This window comes from Rhinatrema bivittatum, chromosome 9 (genome assembly GCF_901001135.1).
Source record: "Rhinatrema bivittatum chromosome 9, aRhiBiv1.1, whole genome shotgun sequence".
Classification (NCBI taxonomy): Eukaryota; Metazoa; Chordata; class Amphibia; order Gymnophiona; family Rhinatrematidae; genus Rhinatrema; species Rhinatrema bivittatum.
In genome coordinates this window covers 232,344,146-232,366,745 of record NC_042623.1, presented here as the reverse complement: position 1 = coordinate 232,366,745, position 22,600 = coordinate 232,344,146, and the positions used below count along the sequence as shown (strand labels likewise).

Genomic DNA, 22,600 nt, shown 5'->3' with positions numbered 1-22,600 from the left:
TTTTATATAAAAGATTTTCTTTCATAGAGAATGTGCTAGTTGTACTAAAGGCATTGTTAATCGAAGTCACCAGATTCATAGGATAGTATTAATAATAAATCTAGATAAAAGGCACTCTGGTGATATTATGCAAGTGGAGTGGAGATTGGCGTGAAACAAGAAAACACGTTGAGGGTATGGGAAAATCCTAGGGATGAGGCTGTCAAACAGAATGAGCTATGTTGTTGCATATATTATAAAAGTTCATTTTATTGCTGAGGACTATCAAGAGATACTTGTATAAGATCTCAAAGTTGGGAGAGTAAAGGAATTCCATGTATTTGGCCATTATTCCCCCAAAATTATGGAACAAGATAATATCCTTATGCCTTCATGATCAAAATTGAGGCTTGGCTATTTGGCCAAGTCTGCCCCATAGATTCGACATCAAAACTGTGACAGAGTGTGACAGACCTTCAGCCTGAGCTTGATGGTAAGATTAAATCAAACAGCACCTGGCTTCTTTACTTAATGACCTCCTCAGCACTAGGTGCCTGCCTTATTTTAATGCATCTATTCTTGTATTGTTTGCTTTCTTGGTTTTCTAATCCATTTACTAGATCTAGACACATGATTATTATATCTTTTGTCACTCCCTAGTTGACTAACACAATCCTCTTTGAATCTTTAATCATATCTGTTATATGCCCCCCTTCATGTTTGTTCCTATACTGAGTTTAAACTGTGATGCAACTGTAATTGGAATTTGGTTATAAATTTAAGTGTAATCAACCTTGAGACTAGCTTGAAAAAGGCAGAATATCAATTGTTTATAAATAAAATAATTTGTGAACTTCTGTGATTGTGTTTTTTATAGCTGGTGAAGTTGTGTATTGGGATGATTGACGCTGGTAAAGCTTTCTGTGCTGCTAACAAACAGTTCATGAATGGAATTCGGGACCTGGCACAATATTCCAGCAAGGATGCTGTGATTGAGGTGAGTGTTATAGATCGGAAATGTTAATAAAAGGATTGTCTGGCATGTGACATTCTGTTTTACTTCTTTGAGGAATATAGAGAAAAAATATTCTCTCCTTCTAATGAAATTCCTTTCCACGTGGGAAAATATTAATTTTTGCTTTGTTTTTAGTCTGGATTTGTCACTCAATTTCTGGTTTATGCTCTAATATGTTTTCGCTGTTGGCACAAGGTATTTGGTAGCAATGGAACAAATAAAATTCAGCATGTTTACAGAAATGTTTTAGGAATAACATAATAGTTTTTTAATTAATAAAGGGTGGGACTGAGAGTGCTTTTTGATGGAAAGCATTTTCTAGCCATGTGTATGTCTTTACCACTTAGTTCAAGCCAAGTTTTGACGTCTCATTATTCCTCTTACTAAACACTCAGGAATGGAAAAACACTTGGTTAATAAAATTTTCAATCAAAATGACCAAAGTTTTATCTCACAACTTTCAGCACCCATCCTGGATAGTCAACTGCATGAGAGAAAATAAAAACATTTTCTCTGTGGACAACCAGTAATCAGCCACTCAAGCAGGTGATGTCATTTTATGGCACTGAGATGGAAAAGCTCCTATGGAGCTCAGAAAAACAGACTTGCTGAGCATGCTCAGTTATTCTGTGCTACCACACTGTGCTAGTCTCTTCAGTCTTTTTTTTTTTCTTCTGCTTGTGCAAAAGGACACATTTTTGCGTTCTTTCTTCAAACTTGTTTGAATTGGTTTATTTTTTCTTCTCTTGCCAAACTATTTTTTCTATTTTTTGTTTTTACAAGTCTTCAAAAAAAAAAAAAACCAACAAATTTTTTTAGTATTAACTTTTCACCTCAAAATTGAGTTTTTTGCCTCTATCTTCTTTTATTTATTTATTTATAGGCTTTTATATACCGAGGTTTAGCTAGATGCCTTCACTCCGGTTTACAGTAAGAACAACATATTACAGGTTGATCTACAACTATAGAACAACAAATTATAAGTTAAGTAACATTAGATAGAACAGTATAATAGGAAAGGTAATATGCATGGTCGAGTTATAACACCGGCAGCAAGATGTTTATCGCCGGCTTCATGAAGCGACGCATAGTAAATAACTAACCATAAATATCCATCATTGTAATTAGTCAATAAAGAGTTAACAGTCTGCCGTCTTATAGTTATCATTAAATTATTTACTTGTCTGTGCTTATTAATGGTGTGATTGTTTAGCCGATACCATCTTTGAAGGCTTGCCTGAAAAGCCATGTTTTGAGTTCTTTTTTAAATGTTTTGGTGTTGCTTCGTGAACTTAGGTACTCTGGTAGTGAGTTCCAGAGTTTTGGTCCTGCTATGGAGATGGCTTTGTTTCTTATGTTAGATAGTTTGGCATTAGAGATTGATGGTATGACTAGTTGCAATTTGGTAGCAGTTCTTGTATTACGTTGGGATCTGTGTTTCTATATAATGTTGTTTAGGGAATTGCTTTCATTGTTATATATTGTGTTTTGTATTCTATTCTTTTTTCTACCGGTAGCCAGTGTAGACTGTTTAGCACTGGGGTGATGTGGTCAAATTTTCTGTGTCCAGTGAGGATTCTGGCTGATGCGTTCTGTAGTAATTGTAGTGGACGTAAGGTCATTTAGGCAGATCTGTCAGAAGGGCGTTGCAGTAGTCGAAGCTGGTGAATATAACTGATTGTAGAATGGCTCTGAAATCGTGGTGGTACAGTAGAGGTTTTAGTTTGAGTATTTGTAGTTCTTTGATTTTCATAGTGATGTGCTTTTTGTAGTTGAGTTCAGGGTCTATCCATATTCTGAGGTCTTTCACGTTGTCCTTTAGTACAGAGGCAGACAGCAAAAAGTGCTTTAAAAAAAATACACACTCTGCTCTTTTAAGACCACTTTATCTGACCAACATGATTGCTATTTGCTGTTTAGTACCATTGCATGATGTACCATACTGCGCCACCTGTGCCCATATGATATGCAGGACCAGAAGATCTAGAAGCTACACATTAAAAGAATTCTTAAGTTCTCCTGAAGCCTCCAAGTTGACTAGTAGTAAACCATAGTTCCCTCTAAGCTGAGCACATAAGCAATCGCTCATACATTTCAGAGCATCGCTCATAGGTTTTGCATGGTTTCTCACATAATTCTTTTGTGCTATATACAGAAATGCAATGCTAATACCGGTGCTCAAAAATTGTTGGTCTAAAAAAATTGTTGCTTACATAAAAAAATATTTTCACACACCTAGTCACTCCTTGGAGGGAACATTGGAGGAAACCATTACAAAAATTAGAAAGGACAGGGTCCTGTCTTACTAAGAGCCATTTCCCCTCTAGTAAAGAGAGAAATTGTTGCATCCGTCAGTTGCAGATGGCTGCGACCGCTCTGCCTTACCTCTTTTTCTTCTCTTTCACTCTCCTTGGGCAAGATGGCTGCCTCCGGTGCCGATGGTCTTGGCGTTTCCAAACGAGCATGGGCGTCCCAGTATGCCATGCTCACTCCTGTGGCCTCCTAGGGTGTGAGCACGCACCTCTCTGATGCTCAAATACACGTCATGGCGGGAACCTCTGGGGCGGCCACACGCATGACGTCAAGTACCTCCGGGTATAACAAGCCTCTGCTTCCGCTACCACCTTGAGTTAGCAAGGGCTTCGGTTTTAGCTACTCTGACTGCTCTAAGCTGCACGCTTAGACGCCGCCATTCACTCCAAGGGCCTCGCTCCCATAGAAGCTCTAGACACCCACTCCTTGGGGGTCTCTCGCTTCCAACTACCCCTTCGGGGTCCTCACTAGCTAAAAACAACCGCTCCTCGGGGGTCTTTCTCTCTCTCTCTCTACATTTCAGGATATTGGACTATCGGGTACTCGCTTCACGAGGACCTGCCAGCCATCTTATCTGCACCACGGACCTTCAGTCCCATCATTCTACCATCAGGAAGATGCCTTCTTTCCGTGAGTACCTCTGTGATCCGATGCTCCAGTTCCACCCACCAGCTGCGGCGTTTCCCGCACTGCGGGCTCCCGCCTGTCGTGTACATCTGGGTGAGACTACACTACTGAGCCTGTTTGAACGTACTGGCACTTCGTGGATCAGTGCCTTACCTTCCTGCTTCACCATCTATATACAGCAGTATATTTCCTAGCGTGTAGCAGATGGACTCAGGACAAATGGGTATAGTGTGCTCGTGCTAGCAGTTGGAGACGGATCTGACGTCAGCACGTAGTACATATACCCCTGCAGGAAGTGCAGAAGCTCAGTAATTTCTGTCTCCAAAGCAGTTTGGAGCTACCTCACGCTCGCTGAGCGTTTTTCCAAATTGTAACGACTAAATTCATAGAAGAATCCTACCTGAAGACGAGCCCCGCACTCCTGTGGTGATACCCTCGGGTCCCTCCCCCAGTTGAGTTTCCCGAGGTGATTTCCGTGGTCCCTCAGAGGTAAGAGCCTCGGTCCGGTGGCCGAATCGCGGCAGGGACCTAGCCCCCGAGTGAGAAGGGCTTGGGCGCGGCATAGAGGCAGCCTCGGTCCCAATCCGTTCGCGGTGAAGACTTGGCCCCCGAGCGAGACGAGTTCTGGCGCGGCTTAGAGGCAGCGGGTGCACTTCCTCGAGCGCAGCGGTGACGGTAATCACCTCTCCCCTCCGCAGCCGGAGACTGCCCGGGTCGCAGCCGGGAAGCGCTGAAGATCAGGTAAGGCGTACATATTTACTTTACTGGTCTCCGAAGAGCGAGGATTAGCGGGGTCTGCCTACGTGGAAGCCCGCCAAGGAGGTCGCCATTTTGCCTGCCTGCTCGCCGCCTCAATCTAGCATTCAGACCAGACTAAGCGCACAGGCAACGGGCGCGTATGTTAGGCGCCCGAAAGTAATTGGGCGCACGTTGATAGGCACACATTTTCGCGCATATTATCAGGCGCCTACTCTCGGCAGGGAGCGCACCGGCGCATAGCGATAACAGACACGATGGAGCGTATGAGAGCCCATGCGTCCACAGAGCCGGCACCTCCAGAATCAGGCATAAGAGCTCTAGGCCTCTGCTCAGCATGCCACCTCAGAGCCACACAGAGTGAGGAAGCAGACTCCCTATGTGCCCAATGTGAGGAGGCCCTGGGAGTTCCAGGCCTGGGCTGGTCCCAGCCCAGATTAATTGCCAGTTCCTCAGGGAACACCCCGGACCCAGCAGGCCGAGGTGAGCAGCCGGGGAACCCTAGAGACCTGGTGCCCCTAAGGCTAGAAACTGCTTCGCTCTCCTGGGTGGAATTATTCAAGGGGATTCACGCCTTTGTCAAGATGCAGTCTGATCCCCGAATGGACCCATATGTACCGGATGACCCTGTCCTTGGACCCTCAAGATCTAGGCACGGCCACCTGCCACCCGGAAGCCCCACTTATGGGGATTCAGATTGCTCTGAGGAAGAAGGCGAACTCCCCGAGGAGGGAGAACTTCCCTCGGGGATAGAGCCGTATCGAACTATGAGACGCTTCTTTCTTAAGGAGGATCTCCCAGACCTGGTCTCTCAATGCCTGTCGGAGCTGGCTATCCCGGGCCAAGGCATCCCAGGGGAACCTAGAATGAACCCCCTGCTAGAGGGCCTTCGCCAAATGGCTCACCATTTCCCCCTCCTTCAAGCAGCACAGCAGCTAATCGATCTGGAGTGGAATGCGCCGGAGGCCTCATTCAAAGGGGGTCGGGCCTTGTCTAGCATGTACCCCCTGGACCCGGCAACCAAGGAGCTGTTGGCGTGCCCCAAGGTAGACGCCATAGTTTGTGCAATTGTGAAGCGCACCGCCATTCCAGTGGAGGGAGGGGCGGCCCTCAAGGATGCGCATGACTGGCACCTGGACGCCATTCTGAAACAAGCCTTTGAGGTGGCAGCCATGTCCCTACGAATCGCGACCTGCTGCACCGTGGTGATGCGTTCCTATTTATCACAAGCCAGGAACAACACCCTGGGAGAAGAAATGGAATCAGCTCTCTCGTTCCTCACTGACGCTTTCTCCGACCTAGTCCGAACGGCAGCCAAGGGAGTGTCATCCTCAGTGGCAGCCAGGAGACAGCTCTGGCTACGAAATTGGTCGGCCGACTCCTCCTCCAAGACGCGCCTTACAAGAATGCCCTTTAAGGGATCCCTCCTGTTCGGCAGCGACCTCTAGAAACTGTCTAACAAATGGGGCGCCTCTCCATTACCCCGTCTACTGGAAGATAAGTCAAGGAGGAACCAGCGCCCTTTTCCTAGGCCATCCAGAAGTAGAAGCTCTCAACGCTTCAACCCTTACAGGACTAGCTACCAAGCACCTCGTTCTCAGCCCAGGAACCAGTCCTTTCGGACCAGGCACAAGAGGGGAACCGGCTCGGGTTCGGGTCCCGGCCGCACCCCACAATGAGAATCAGCCGACCCATCTGGGGGAAGAAGCCATAGGGGGCAGGCTAACCCTATTCTACCGCAGATGGGTCGAGATTACTTCGGACCAGTGGGTCCTCGCCATCATCCGAGAAGGGTATTACCTGGACTTCCTTCAGCTTCCTCCGGACAAGTTTGTGGAATCTCCTTGTCCACCCCTCAAGAGGGTGGCACTGGAAGCTACCTTGTGGAGGCTCCTGTCCCTAAAAGCCATAATCCCAGTGCCTGCATGGGAGATAAATTCTGGGCATTACTCCATTTATTTCATCGTACCCAAGAAGGGGAGCACCTTCAGACCCGTCCTGGACCTCAAGTCAGTCAACCGGCACTTAAGGGTCCCAGGATTTCGCATGGAAACTCTGCGGTCAGTCCGAAGTGCAATACAGCCAGGGGAGTATCTCACATCCCTGGATCTGTCAGAGGCTTACTTGCATATCCCAATCCATCGGGATCACCAGCGCTACTTACGCTTCAAAGTCCTGAAACAGCACTTTCAGTTAAGGGCTTTACCCTTCGGGTTAGCCACCGCACCGCAGACCTTTACCAAGGTAATAGTAGTGGTGGCGGCGTCACTCAGGAAGGAAGGAATTCTCGTCCATCCCTACCTAGACGATTGGCTGATCAGGGCAAAGTCACCGGAGGAGAGCCACCGGGCAACCAACAGAGTTATATCTCTTCTGGAAAGCCTAGGATGGGTAGTCAACACAAACAAGAGTTCCCTACAGCCTTCGCAGTTGCTGGAATACCTAGGAGTCCGATTAGACACCCAGGAAGACAAGGTCAGCCTGACCTCCAAGAGGAAATCAAAACTCCGGAATCGTTTGCAGAACCTGCTGAGCACCACCTGGCCCACAGCTTGGGATTACCTACAGGTCCTCGGCCTAATGGCCTCCACTCTGGAAGTGGTACCATGGGCGTGGGCTCATATGAGACCGTTACAACGCGCCCTCCTATCTCGGTGGAGCCCACAATTACAGAACTACACCGTGCATCTACCTCTACCGGCCAGAGTACGGAACCAGTTACGGTGGTGGCTGCAGCCCGGCCACACGAGCTGGGGGTCAAAGATGTCCTCCCCAACCTGGACCCTGCTCACTACAGATGCCAGCCTGAGCGGCTGGGGGAGCACACTGCGAAGAGCTAACCGCCCAAGGGCGGTGGAACAGAGAAGAGTCGGGGTGGAACATCAACCGACTAGAGGCACGGGCAGTCAGGTTAGCCTGCCTACGATTTGCACACAGACTTCGAAACAAGGCAGTCAGAGTGATGTCGGACAATGCCACCACGGTGGCATACATCAACTGACAGGGTGGAACGAAAAGCCGACAGGTATCCTTAGAAATAGCCCCCCTGATGGCTTGGACGGAAGCAAATCTCCAGGACATCTCCGCCGTCCACCTCGCCGGGAAGGATAACACCACGGCAGACTTCCTCAGCAGAGAAAGCCTAGACCCGGGGGAATGGCAGCTGTCATCCACGGCCTTCCAGATGATTGTGGATCAGTGGGGGACTCCGGGCATGGACCTACTAGCGGACAGGTCCAACGCTCAAGTACCCAGATACTTCAGTCGCAGGCGAGATCCTCTATCCCATGGGATCGACGCCCTGGTGCAGCCATGGCCTCAGGGGATCCTGCTATATGCCTTTCCCCCATGGCCCCTGCTGGGCGCCATTTATACACAAGATTCAGCGGCACAGAGGCCTAGTTCTTCTGGTGGCCCCGGACTGGCCAAGAAGACCCTGGTACGCAGATATGAGAAGACTGCTGACAGGGGATCCTCTACCCCTGCCCCCTCACAGGGACCTGCTGCGACAAGGTCCCATCCTCCACGAGGATCCAGCTCAATTCTCTCTTACGGTCTGGCCATTGAGAGGGCTCGACTGAAGAAAAGGGGATACTCGGGGTCGGTAATAGATACACTCCTCCAAGCTTTTGATATGGTCCTGCATAGGATGCTAGTGAACAAAATGAGAAGCTTGGATTTGATCGCCAAGGTGGTGGAGTGGATTTACAAACTGGTTAACTTAAAGAAGACAGTGTGTAATGGTAAATGGATCCTACTCTGAGGAAAGAACAGTGTTAAGTGTCAAGGATTGATTTTGAGACAGATTTCTTTTTGTAAGTGACATTGCGGAAGGGATAGAAGGTAAAGTTTGTCTTTTTGTGGATAATGCGAAGGTCTGCAACAGAGTAAACATGCCTGAAGGAGTAGAGAGAATAAAAAGTGATTTAAGAAAGTTTGCAGAGCAGTCATATTTGTCAACTGGGATTCAGTGCCAAGAAGTGCAGAGTCATGTATATGGGGTGCTGTAATCTGAAAGAGCTGAATGTGATGGGGGGGCGAAAGATTGATGTGCACTGACCAAGAGAGGGACCTAGGGGTAATGGTGTTTGGTGATCTGAAGGCAGTGAAGCAGTGTGATAAGGCAGTAGCTAAATTCAGACGAATGCTGGGCTGTTTATAGATAGGCATAATGAATAAGAAGAGGTGATAATGCCCTTGTACAAGTCCTTGGTTAGTCTCTTCTGGAGTACTATGTTCAGTTCTGGAGACCGTATCTCGAGACGGAGACAGAATGGAAGCAGTCCCGTGAAAGGTGACCAAAATGGTGTGGGGTCTGTATCAGAAGACTTATGAGGAGAGGCTGAAGGATCTAAATATGTATACCCTGGAGGAAAGGCAGAGAATATATGATACAGACCTTCAGATACCTGAAAGGTATTAATGTTGCACAAACTTCAAACTTTTTCTGTTGGAAAGGAAATTTTAGAATTATGGGTTAAAAAATGAAACCATGGTGGGGGGGTGGGGAACAACTCTGAATCAACGTCATGAAATATTTCTTCACGGAAATGTTAGTGAGTTCCTGGAATACCCTCCCAGAGGAGGTGGTAAGCACAAAAATGTTAAATAGCTTTAAAAGAGCATGGGATAGATACTGCAACTCTCTAAATACTGGATGTTGGAAATGAAAAAAGGGGAGCAAGGGGGTAACTTATATGAAGTTGCAGTTACTACCATGAGCAACTTGCTGGGCAGACTGGATGGACCATTTGGCCTTTCTTCTGCTTTACTATGTTACTATATCTTGCTTGTCCATTTCCATATCTTGCAGGCTTTTTGGCAAAGATTGGAAGAAGTTACCAGTTTTTGGTATTCTCCCAGGACAGCAGTATACATTGTCCTCATAATCCTATCTGCCTCTTAGGGGTTGGTTTCTATATCTTTATTCTGAACTGAGAGGGGCTCAACATGCTTACCTTTAACTCAGGAACTTCCACATATGCTTGGTAAAGTTTGAGTAAAGCTCAGACTTGGGTTCTGTATCTGACATAACTCATGCAAGTGGACTCTGTCATGGAGAACACCTGCTACAGGTAAGCAACATCACTATACTTTGACTTCATGGTTTATAATACATCTGAGGAATGTATGTACAGTATATATCTGCATATTTTTATAACTGTATATCCTGTTATGTTTCCTGCTCATAACACTTTGCAGTGGTGTTCAGAAAGTTATTTTTTTTTGGAGGGATTATTTTTATTTGCATTTGATATCCTGTAGTTTCAATGTGAATTACAGTAAAATACATAAAACAAAATACAATCATAGGCAAAACTCCACCCCTCAACATTCTCCATTGATCCTAAACCCTCCTCTGATCCAATCAGATACATACTAAGCATCTTACTGAATTCACTATGAAACAGGCCTGTTCTTATAAGTAGCCAAGTTTTCATCCTTTTATGGAACCTCATGCCATTCTCTTGAATTTCCATGGGGAATCGATTCCACAGGTAGGAGAACTGTAGCTAAAAACTGCTTCACAGGTGATATGCAGTTGTGCCACAGCTAATGTAAGGGTTGTAAGCAGTGGCCTTTGAGAAGATCTCTGTGAATGAACTGGTGCACAGTTCATAGCATCATGTTTGTAGTTTGCTCTTTATGAATCGAATCATCCACAGTCAATCATGGTATTGATATTTATATGGTCAATTACTATTACAGTCTCCAAGCTGATAGAAGTAATTGTGCTTTCCTTACTTTTCACTGTGCCTTTTTTTTTCTTTTACAGACTAGTTTAACAAAGTTCTCAGACAGCCTGCAGGAAATGATCAATTACCACACAGTAAGTCTTATCAACAGCAGCTCACTGAGACTCTGAGGCAGGGATGGGGAAGCCAGCTGCAAACATCAACATGGGGAAAATAACTTTCAAATTGAGGCTTTTTATCTTTCTCTTGGTTCATAATAATGCATTTTAGCACTATAGGCTGGGGAATATTTCAGCTTCTCTCACTTTCAGATCAGACATTTTTTTTAGTGCTTGGTAATGGCACTGAGACTCTTGACACTGGTATATCAAACATAAGTGTTTCCTATAACGACTCATCTCTTAGGTCATGACAAGAGCTCAGAGAACAAGTGGGGGCACATTACCAAGAGAACATACCAAAGTACAGAAAATAGTCTTTGCTTCCAAAGGGTGCGTTGTAATATATTATTATAGTGCTTTACACTTGTACCTGAACCTTTTAACATAGGTTACTTTCATCAGTTCAATCAACTTCCTTTAGGTTAATGAATAACATACAAAAGCATGTTTGTATTTATCATTTGGTTTTTGTTCTCCTTTTTTCCACTGTTTGTCATTCACTTCCCCAGAACTGTAACCCAAGTGACACAGTTGCTGTGCAAGGACTGGGTGAAATGTCTCCCCTAAAGCTGAGCCTTCAATAGTGCTCGATGTTAACATACCTCCCTGTAGTGACTTTTTAAATTTTTTTTAAACGCCGTCCCCCATAACAGGGTTCAAGGGCATCACCTCTGGGATGTATCCACACCCCGTTTTCCTCAACAGACAAGAGATGCAAACACGTGTCCCCTGTTCTGCAGCACTGGTCATGTTTCTATTAAAATAGCCAGTGCCACGCTATGTAGATGACAGGGTTTTCATTCATTATAACAGGAGTCTTGGAAGGAAAGGAGAACAGAGCAAGTTATACAATATTACCTGAATTAATAAGAACAGTAAGAGGGTAATTTTCCAAAATTACCTGTACCTGAAGACTGGAGGGTGGCCAATGTAACCCCAATATTTAAAAAAGGCTCTAGGGGCGATCCGGGTAACTATAGACCAGTGAGCCTGACTTCAGTGCTGGGAAAAATATTGGAAACTATTCTCAAGAACAAAATTGTAAAGCATATAGAAAGACATGATTAAATGGAACATAGTCAACATGGATTTACCCAAGGGAAGTCTTGCCTAACAAATCTGCTTCATTTTTTTGAAGGGGTTAATAAACATGTGGATAAAGGTGAACCGGTAGATGTAGTGTATTTGGATTTTCAGAAGGCGTTTGACAAAGTCCCTCATGAGAGGCTTCTACGAAAACTAAAAAGTCATGGGATAGGAGGCGATGTCCTTTCGTGGATTACAAGCTGGTTAAAAGACAGGAAACAGAGAGTAGGATTAAATGGTCAATTTTCTCAGTGGAAAAGGGTAAACAGTGGAGTGCCTCAGGGATCTGTACTTGGACCGGTGCTTTTCAATATATATATAAATGATCTGGAAAGGAATACGACGAGTGAGGTTATCAAATTTGCAGAGATACAAAATTATTCAGAGTAGTTAAATCACAAGCAGACTGTGATACATTGCAGGAGGACCTTGCAAGACTGGAAGATTGGGTATCCAAATGGCAGATGAAATTTAATGTGGACAAGTGCAAGGTGTTGCATATAGGGAAAAATAACCATTGCTGTAGTTACACAATGTTAGGTTCCATATTAGGAGCTACCACCCAGGAAAAAGATCTAGGCATCATAGTGGGTAATACTTTAAAATCGTCAGCTCAGTGTGCTGCAGCCATCAAAAAAGCAACTAGAATGTTAAGAATTATTAGGAAGGGAATGGTTAATAGAACAGAAAATGTCATAATGCCTCTATATCGCTCCATGGTGGCACCTTGAATACTGTGTACAATTCTGGTCGCCGCATCTCAAAAAAGATATAGTTGCAATGGAGAAGGTACAGAGAAGGGCAACCAAAATGATAAAGGGGATGGAACAGCTTCCCTATGAGGAAAGGCTGAAGAGGTTAGGGCTGTTCAGCTTGGAGAAGAGACGGCTGAGGGGGGATATGATAGAGGTCTTTAAGATCATGAGAGGTCTTGAACGAGTAGATGTGACTCGGTTATTTTCACTTTCGAATAATAGAAGGACTAGGGGGCATTCCATGAAGTTAGCAAGTAGCACATTTAAGACTAATCGGAGAAAATTCTTTTTCACTCAATGCACAATAAAGCTCTGGAATTTGTTGCCAGAGGATGTGGTTAGTGCAGTTAGTGTAGCTGGGTTCAAAAAAGGTTTGGATAAGTTCTTGGAGGAGATGTCCATTAATGGCTATTAATCAATTTTACTTAGGGAATAGCCACTGCTATTAATTGCATCAGTAGCATGGGATCTTCTTAGTGTTTGGGTAATTGCCAGGTTCTCGTGGCCTGGTTTTGGCCTCTGTTGGAAACAGGATGCTGGGCTTGATGGACCCTTGGTCTGACCCAGCATGGCATGTTCTTAATTTCCCATATAAATGGCCATTTACCTGGGTAAGAGGGCTATCTGTAAATTGCCTACTCTGGGGCTGATGTAATAAAGTATGTCCAACCTAGCGCACTGCTTAACGAGCAGTTGGACGCACATTTTGGTTGCACGTCCGTAACCCCTGATGCTATAAGAGCATCAGCGCGTCCAAAACACGTATAGGGGTAGATTTTTAAAAACTGCGCGATCGCGTACTTTTGTTTGCGCAGCAGGCGCAAACAAAAGTACGCTGGATTTTACCTCTGCTGGTAGAGGTGCATGACCACTTGTTCTGGATTCATCTGACTGTCCTAAACAAAAGGAAATTATCAGGTAAATAGTAATTTCTCAATTGATCACATCTACCTTACCCAGATAACTTATCCAGCTAAATATTAGGATTTTATTCCTCCTCTACATTCCATTTTCATGCTTAGAACTCAAATGTCATTTCTTGAGGTGTTGCAACCTTTCTAGGTTGCATTCTGCTAACTGTTGAAGAGCTGTTCAGAACATAGTCACTTGGGTACTGTGGCAAAGTGTAACACAAATACATTAAATTTAAATGGGAAACCCTTCACACCAACTATGTTTCAGGGATCCTAGGCTTCAGTGGTCTGAGATCATATACCCTGGTGAGTCTGAATGTGGCAAGAGCTGGGAGAATAAATACCCCCATCCATGAAGCCTGAATGTGCAGGGACTGGGAGAACCATGTTGTCCTTTGGGGATCCCAAAAGTCTTAGTTGTTGAAATAAGGTACCCCTTTCCCTGCCTTCCCTTGGATCTAAATATTAGCTGGATAAGATATCTGGCTAAGGTAGATGTGATCAATTCAGAAATTACTATTTACCTGATGATTTCCTTTTCTTTAGGACAGTCAGATGAATCCAGAACAAGTGGTCATGCACCTCTACCAGCAGAGGTAAACGGAGCAAACTGACGTCACAGTATATATATCCCAGCAGTGACATCAGTCTGCCAGTATTCTCTTCAAAAGCAACTGTGAACACACTAAAAAAAAAACTTGATTAAAAACAGACAAATAATTCAATATTCGGCCAACAGGCAACACTGAGCTCAGATAAGAATGTAATATTAGTCTAGGGACTGGACTAACACTTACCAGTAATCCTGGCAGCCAAGGGAGGGAAGCTGGATTCATCTGATTGTCCTAAAGGAAAGGAAATTATCAGGTAAGAAGCGCTGTCTAAATGGCTTCTGAATATCAACCTCTAAATTTCTAGGCATTGAATTGGATTACTGCAAACTGACCAGCTGATGTGCTTCTGAGCTCTGTTGTGCAGGAAGTTTAGTATGCATTCCAGGCTACTGAGAATCAGGGTGATCCAGTACCGAGCGGTAGGAAGAGCTGCGTTAGTGCCTACGGCACCCGCGGTTACCGCCCGCACAGTGCAGCTCACCTACCGCTCAATCCTGAAGCCTAATTATATGTAAATGTAAGCCGCGTCCGAAAAGCCTTAGTCCCGCGCAACCCAGGATACTGGATAGAGCGCCTATACAGGATCCTGGGTGCGCGGGCCTAAGGCTTCACGCCACGCTGGTATCTGTCATTTCAAATGTCATTTGAAATGACAGATACCAGGAAGTCTGGTCCGATCGGATGCAAAAATAAGTTGCTTCGCCGCTGTCATCTCTCTCCTCTCCTCCCGAAGCAGGCCTTGCTCCGGGAGGTGGAGAGAGAGATGACAGTGGCGAAGCAACTTACTTTTCCATCTGATCTGACCCGACAGCGCTTCTCCCCCCCTCCCGGAGCAAGGCCTGCTTCGGGAGGAGGGGAGAGAGATGACAGCAGCGAAGCTTTCCCCCAGCCCGGACCCGACCTGACCGCTGTCAGTCTGTTCTCCCTCCTCCCGGAGCAAGGCTGCTTTCGCGCCCTGCTCCGGGAGGGGGGAGAAGAGGTGACAGCGGCGAAGCAAAAAAAAAAAGGGGAGCAAATTTTGTTTTTTTTTCAAAAGCGACTTACTTTTGGGATCTGTCAAGATCCCAAAAGTAAGTCGCTTTTGGACGCCGGCAAAACTTATCTTTTTTGCAGCCATCAGCAGGAACACGATCTGGCTCCTGTAGCTCCTCCCAACAAGATGGCCGCCTGCACGGGGAAAGCGTACAATTGGCCGCTGAAGACGTGACGTCACGACGTTTGGCGTCACGGGATGTGTCGCCACATCTTCAGCGGCCAATTGTACGCTTTCCCCGTGCAGGCGGCCATCTTGTTGGGAGGAGTTACGGGAGCCAGATCGTGTTCCTGCTGATGGCTGCAAAAAAAGATAAGTTTTGCCGGCGTCCAAAAGCGACTTACTTTTGGGATCTTGACAGATCCCAAAAGTAAGTCGCTTTTGAAAAAAAACAAAATTGTCAATTTTGAAAAAAAAAAACCAAAATTGCTTTTGGTTTTTTTTAGCTTCGCCGCTCAGTTTCTATTTTCCCCCGTCCCAGAGCAAGGCTGCTTTTCGCGCCCTGCTCCGGGAGGGGGGAGAAGAACTGAAGCGGCGAAGCAACTTACTTGCACGGGGGAAAGCGGTCTCCGTGGCAGCCCCAGTCCTCTCCCCTCCTCCCGAAGCCGAAAAAAACGTTGCAGCCCCCCTCCGATGTCCGGAGGGGGCTGCAACGTTTTTTTCGCTTTTTTTTTTTTGGCTTCGGGAGGAGGGGAGAGGACTGGGGCTGCCACGGAGACCGGCACCCATGATCGCGGCCGGGGCAGGTGAGCGGGGGCTGGGGGAAAGCTTGCCACCTACCCTTACCCATGCCTCTACCGCCTGGGTCGGGGTAGGCGGTAAGTTTGCAGGTTAAACGCGCGACAAAACGGCAGGGAAAGGTAGCGATAGTTGGGGCGCGGGTTACGGGATGCTAGGGGAATAGCTAATTGGCTCGTTTGCATGCAATATCGCGCTAATTCGCTCGTTTGCATGCAATATACATGCCGCGGGCGGAAGGGGTTGCCCGGGGAATTTAGGACGCGGTAGGAGTAGGTTAAAGGGGATTCGGGATCGCAGGAAGGGCTAACGCGGCCGAAACGTGAGTTAAAAGCGGCTTAGGAGCAGGGTAAACGCGGCCGCACTTTACAGGATAGGCCTGAATGGCATTTTATCGTATTGTCCAAAGTGATTATCATAAGAAAATCAATGTTAAGGAAAAGGTAAGACAAAGTTAGGAGAACAGAGAGAATACATGCTATCACTCAGCTTGATACAGTAAAGTGGGGCCGCGGTTACCCTGCTCCTAACCCGCTTTCTACTCACTTTTCAGCCGCGTTAGTCCAACCCGCGATACACTATCCCCTTTAACCCATTCTTACCGCCTCTTTAAATCCCCGGGTAACCCCTTCCGCCCGCGGCATGTATATCAGATGTAAACTATCAAATTAGCTATTCCCTCCCATACAGTAACGCGCGCCCCGACTCGCTATTTTACCCTGCCGTTTTGCCGCGCGTTTAACCTGCTAACTTACCGCCTACCCTTACCCCTGCGTTAGAGGCAGGGATAATGGTAGACGGCAAACTTTCCCCCAAAAGAAACCGAAAATCCCCTCCTCCCGAAGAAGCTCGACATGTGGCAACTTACCTTTTGTTGCTTATCATCCCCTTCCCTTCTCTGCCGCCCTCCGGAGGGGGCAGCCGGTGGCAAAAGCGGCTCGCAGCGGTCCCCCCGCGCAGGTCCCGGTTCTCCTGGCTCGGCAACAGCTAGGGCTCCATCGGCCCGTCGATTTGGGCGCTCCAGCCTAACCTCTGCACAGCTCCCAGACTTTGCCAAAAAATGGCATCTAGAAATCTGCCCAGTGTACCCCAATCTAACAATTCTCACTGTCCCCATTATCCAAAGTACGCCGAACACTACCATCACCTGCGATTCAACCTCCATCATCCAAACGTACTTCAGACCCGCAGTTCATTTCCTCCCCTACACATACCCTCCAAACGCACATAGACGGGCGTGCTTTCATTGACCGGAGCGCCCGTCAATTTGGGCGCACCAGCCAATGAAAGCACATAGACGGTGCTGTGTAGGGGGGGAGGGCTGGTAAGGTGGGTTTCCAGACTCGTGCTAGATAAATTTTATGGACGCTGTAAGGGGAGGGGAGGCAAGTTGGGTGCCATCTTTTGGCAAAGTCTGGGAGCTGTGCAGAGGTTAGGCTGGAGCGCCCAAATCGATGGGCCAATGGAGCCCTAGCTGTTGCTGAGCCAGGAGAACCGGGACCTGCGCGGGGGGGGGACCGCTGCGAGCTGCTTTCGCCGCCGGCTGCCCCCTCCGGAGGGCGGCAGAGAAGGGAAGGGGCTGAAAAGCAACAAAAGGTAAGTTGCCACATGTCGAGCCGCTTCGGGAGGAGGGGATTTTCGGTTTTTAAGTTTTCATGGGTTAAAGTTGGGATCCACTTCCTGGTGCCTGTCATTTCAAATGTCATTTGAAATGACAGGTACCAGCGCACCCAGGATACTGTATAGGCACTGTATTAAGCGCCTATACAGTAAAATGGGTTGCGCGGGCCTAATGCTTCGCAGACGCGGCTTGCATTTGCAAGCAATTTAAATAGAGTATCGAGCGGTATGTGATCAGAACAGTGCCTGGGGCAAACGAGGGTGTGCCGGGCACTGCCGCACTCTTTGTAACGCGGCCTTACTGTATCGATCTGACTGTGAGAAATACCTTACACCTGGTTTTAGTAACTTGACGTGGTGGATACAAACAGGCATTGTTATGTAATTTGACTAGCAATTAAAACAAAGACCTTGGGTTTCCATGTTTTATTTCTGGATTTTGTTTACTTTTTTAAGGTTAAATAGGTTTTAGAGGTTTTTGCTGACCCCTTTACTTTATGACCACTGTTCTGGATCTGTGTAAATCAGGGAAGGGAATCTGTTCTTGTGTTGTCCAGACACATTTAGAGTATGAAAGGTAACCTGAACCAAAAGATAAAGGAGACCAAGGAATAAGAACAGCCAAGGGAATTGAGGCAGACCAGTACTCTTTCGGATAGTAGAAAGACTAGGGGGCACTCCATGAAGTTAGCATGGGGCACATTTAAAACTAATCGGAGAAAGTTCTTTTTTACTCAACGCACAATTCAACTCTGGAATTTGTTGCCAGAGAATGTGGTTCGTGCAGTTAGTATAGCTGTGTTTAAAAAAGGATTGGATAAGTTCTTGGAGGAGAAGTCCATTACCTGCTATTAAGTTCACTTAGAGAATAGCCACTGCCATTAGCAATGGTTATATGGAATAGACTTAGTTTTTGGGTACTTGCCAGGTTCTTGTGGCCTGGATTGGCCACTGTTGGAAACAGGATGCTGGGCTTGATGGACCCTTGGTCTGACCCAGTATGGCATTTTCTTATGTTCTTATGTACTAAACCAATTAGTTTTGCTGTTTTAACTACATTTTCTGACTGGCACATTTTAATAATCCTTTTTTCAGCTGTTTCTCTAGTAGTGTCCCAGTTGACCTAGCAGTTGTTCCCAGATCTGGTCTGTGAGAGCTCCAAGTCAGTCTGGTTATTAGGATTTCCACAATGAGTGGCATAGCCGAGGCAGTGTTTGCAAATATGCATATTCAATCTGCAAATTGAAAACCAGACTAGTTTGTGGCCTCAAAGACTGAATTTGGGGCCTCTGATATAGAGGAAGGCAACAAGAAACATTATCACTTCTGCTTTTTGGCTCCCAGAGGAAAAATTGCTGTCTGACCTTCAAAATGTCATCTCCTCAGGGTGAAAGTTTAAAAAAAAACAAAAACAGGATTGGCTCTGAATCTGATACGAGACTTGGGGTTAGTTAACTGGCATAAGGCTGAGACTTGAGATATGATGGGCTAGAGAAATGCTTATAGATATAAATCAAGTAGAAATTTTCCCTAAAATATGAAAGTGTGGTTGACTAGATAAGAGCAGCTTCCATTGCTTTCCCATTTAGATCTACAGTTGTTAATGCAAATCCTTCCCTTAATTGGGGTACTTGCCCAATGGAGTAGGTCATGATCTCAATAATTGAAATTCAATAAATGATGAAGCCTCCAAAACATAAGCACATTTTTATATTAGAAACTGCAGTTCAATAAACTGTGTCCATGGTCAATTACCTGCATTAGGATTGGATTTTCTATTCATAATTAGAGATGTATTTATTTATTTTATGAAAACTTCTTATATACTGCCTTCTGGTGCTACACCAAAACGGTGTACACATTATTGAATGGATTAGAATTTTAATAACATAGTATAAAAACCAAATACAAAATAATTTTTACCCATTCTCTCCATTCCAGATTAATATGGAAATTTATTTGGTGCCGGCCTGGTGACTCAGTGGTTGCTTGCCATGCAAAGGAGCCTGGGTTTGAGTCCCAGCAAAGGTTCTCTGCTGCCTGGGAATGCTGCAAAGGAAGCATTCACAGCCCTTTGGGGTTGAGGAAGCAAGAGTTGTCATGCAGTGATGACACCTAATTGTCAAATTTAGAGCCCATGATTACAAAATTCCAAAGGGAAGCCTATCGCTACAGTAACAGGGTTGATATAATTTGGGAGGGGATATAAGATTAGGAGAAAAACTCCTGGGTAGTTGTCCATGAAGGCTCATGGTGCCAGATTCCAGCCCTGGTTCTGATTAAGCTGGAATCCCAAAGGAACAGAAAGAAACTGCTAGCTCAAACTTTTTTTTTCTTTTCTTTACTTAAAAAAAAAAGTAATAAAGTTTCTAGTGCTTGTAGTGTTCAGCAGGCATGCTGCTAACAGCCAGAACTGTGAAGCGCCAGTTGGTTTAACCTCTGAATATGAGCTTTCATATACTCTTTCTGTCTAGATTGACATGTAGGAAGGTGTTGTTAAAACTGCATTTTCCATCCTATTCTTCATGTATGTCATACTTTGTAAACTAAATACAGAGGGAAAAAGTGGAATGAATTATCTTTTTTGAGGATGAACATCTGTCTTTTTTTTTTGCAAAGATAACATAGCAGGAAGAGGACTTCCTCTCTTTATCATGCTGGAGGCACAATGTCATTCTCCTAGGACAAGCAGGATGGTAGTCCTCCCAGATGTATGACATCAGATGGAGCCCGGCACAGAAAACTTTTGTCAGAGTTACTTTGACTGGCACACTGAGCATGCCCAGCATACCACTATACACGTGTCCATGCGGAGTCCCTCTTCAGTCTCTTTTTTTTCCACAAAGCAGTTGCCTTGCGGTAATGTAGCTCTGCTCTTAGCTCATCTTTTTCAAAGTATTTTCTCGGTCGTTCTTGGTGCTGGGTCCCTCTTCGGTTGGTGCTGTCCGGTGTGCAATAGGTGTTTAAATTTTCCCTTCATGTGGTTGATTCCTGGCGAGTTGCCTCTCGGTGACTGATGGCCATCGACTGCTTGCTGGCTATTTTTCATGGCGTCATCTGGTTTTCGCTGATGCCCCCAGTGCCTGTAGACCATGTCGATTACTGATCTGCATGAGGTATTTATCCTCTGCCTGGGGGCGTCGCATGACGTTCGAGGGTGTCATCTGTGTGACCAGATGACCCCCAAAGGCCATCGTGCCTGGCTGGATAAGATGGAAAAGCTTTTTGCCAGAAAGTCTGATCCATCTACTCTGGTATTGGGGGCATCGACACCTAGCAGCCGAGGGGAACCGTTAGATACGCCATCCCTCTCTACCCCTCCGGTGGGTCCCATTCATGAGAGAGAACCGGTGATAGGCTGTCTCTGGTGTCATCGCACTCAAGGATGTCAGGATTATCACCTTCCTCGGCTCTGGGGAAAGACGGGCTGAGCACCAAGGTAAGTCTTGCAAGCAACATCACTGGTCACCATTGGCGCATTGCTCCGGGACCGGTGTGGCATTGGTGGCCAGCACGCTGCCATCGAAGTGAACCTGTGGGGAAGAGGCACCGTCCTCTATCAGACCTGGAGTCCAAGGCATTCCCCAGCGGTTGCGGTGCTGGGCTCCGAGGAGGCGCTGGTGACAACACCTCCTCCTCCATCTGTCCTTAGAGCAAATTTTCAGGAAGAGTTGGACCCAAGGTTTCAGCAAGGTGGTACTCTGAGACTTGAGGGGTATTGAGCCTCCGTTGGCACCGGTCCCCATGCCAGTCCTGGAGCCTGCACCGTCTCTCTTGGGGGACCTTGCTAGTGTGTCTAGTCATCCTTCTGGGCATATTTCTGACACAGCCTGTACCCGGGGGACCATCTGTTCCCCAGCAGCCACCAATGCCCCCCTCCGGAGAGATTCCCATTATCAGGTCCGAGAAGGAGGAAGAATCCATGCGGCCGACTGTGCCCTCTGGGCCCTTCGTGCCGCTGCTGGGGCTTCCTGATTCCATTCCCAGACCATCGGAGATCTCTGTGCCATCGATGCCCTCGGGGCCGTCGATGCCCACGGTGCCCTCTATGCCAAAACAGAGAGGCTCTGAATCTGGTTCTAGACTTGGGGTTAGTTAACTTTGCCCGCTACTGGGGCAAGGGTCTTCTGTATGCATATCTTCTGCTTCCGCTGGTAATGAAGATTCTCTTGAAGCTCCAGCAAGACAAGGGGACTATGATCCTGGTGGGCCCCATATTAGCCAAGGCAGGTCTGGTTTCCAGTCCTGCAGGACCTGTCAGAGAGCCCATCCGTCAGGGGGCCTTCCCCGATCTGATCACGCAGGATTGAGGCAGGCTGTACCATCCAAATCTCAGGTTATTAGCTCTGACAGCCTGGATGTTGAGAGGCTAGTCCTGCAGTCTCTTGACCTTTCTGACATATCTCAGGTACTGGTAGCTTCAAGAAAGCCTTACATCAGGACGTCTTTCAGGCTCAAGTGGAGGAGGCTCTCCATCTGGAGTGGAGGTCATGGCTTGGATCCGTTCGCCTGCCCCATGCCACAGTTGCTAGACTACCTGTGGCACCTCTCGGAGACCAATTTGGTCATGGTCCACCTGAGTGCCATCAGCACTTGCCATTAAGGTATTTGTGGTACGTCCATCTCTGTGCAGCCCATAGTAGGGCGATTTATGCAGGGGTTGCTTCAGATGAAACCCCCATGCATCTTCCTGTTGTGTCCTGGGACCTCAACCTGGTGCTAGTGTGGCTCATGCGTAACCCGTTCGAGCCTATGTGCTCCTGCGATCTGAGGTACCTAACTTGGAAGGTTCTCTTTCTTGTGGCAGTCACTTCGACTCACAGTGTTAGTGAGCTTCAGGTGTTGGTGACGTATCTGCCCTACACAAAGTTCTTTCATGATAGGGTGGTCCTGCATACTCACCCTAAGTTTCTGCCTAAGGTGGTGGCTGATTTTCATCTTAATCAGTCTATTATTCTGCCCACCTTTTTACCAAGACCTCATTCTCACCAAGGTGAATGGGCTCTCCACGGTTTGGACTGTAAGAGGGCTTTGGCCTTCTATCTCGAACACACTGCAGGCCACAGGCAGTCCATGCAACGCTTCATATCCTTTGACAAGAACAGGATGGGCATGGTGGTGAGCAAACAAACTGTCCAACTAGCTTGCAGATTGCCTTCTGCTATGCACAGGCAGACCTTCAGCTTGGAGGCCGCAACAAGGCCTACTCAGTGAGAGCCTTGGCAGCATCAGTATCCCACTTCCGAGTGGTTCCCATTGCCAAAATCTGCAGAGCCGCAAATTGGAGTTGCCT

General features: G+C 46.6%; 1 protein-coding gene across 2 annotated transcripts in view; it reads left to right on the top strand.

The window, feature by feature from the left end:
- Window positions 1–22,600, top strand: part of ACAP2 (ArfGAP with coiled-coil, ankyrin repeat and PH domains 2) — a 338,624-nt gene that overhangs the window by 71,789 nt on the left and 244,235 nt on the right. For both annotated transcript variants that reach the window (XM_029615073.1, XM_029615074.1), the window contains exons 3-4: window positions 857–976; window positions 10,467–10,520. In XM_029615073.1, coding sequence (XP_029470933.1) covers window positions 857–976; window positions 10,467–10,520 — 174 coding nt within the window. The remainder of the gene's footprint in view (window positions 1–856; window positions 977–10,466; window positions 10,521–22,600) is intronic.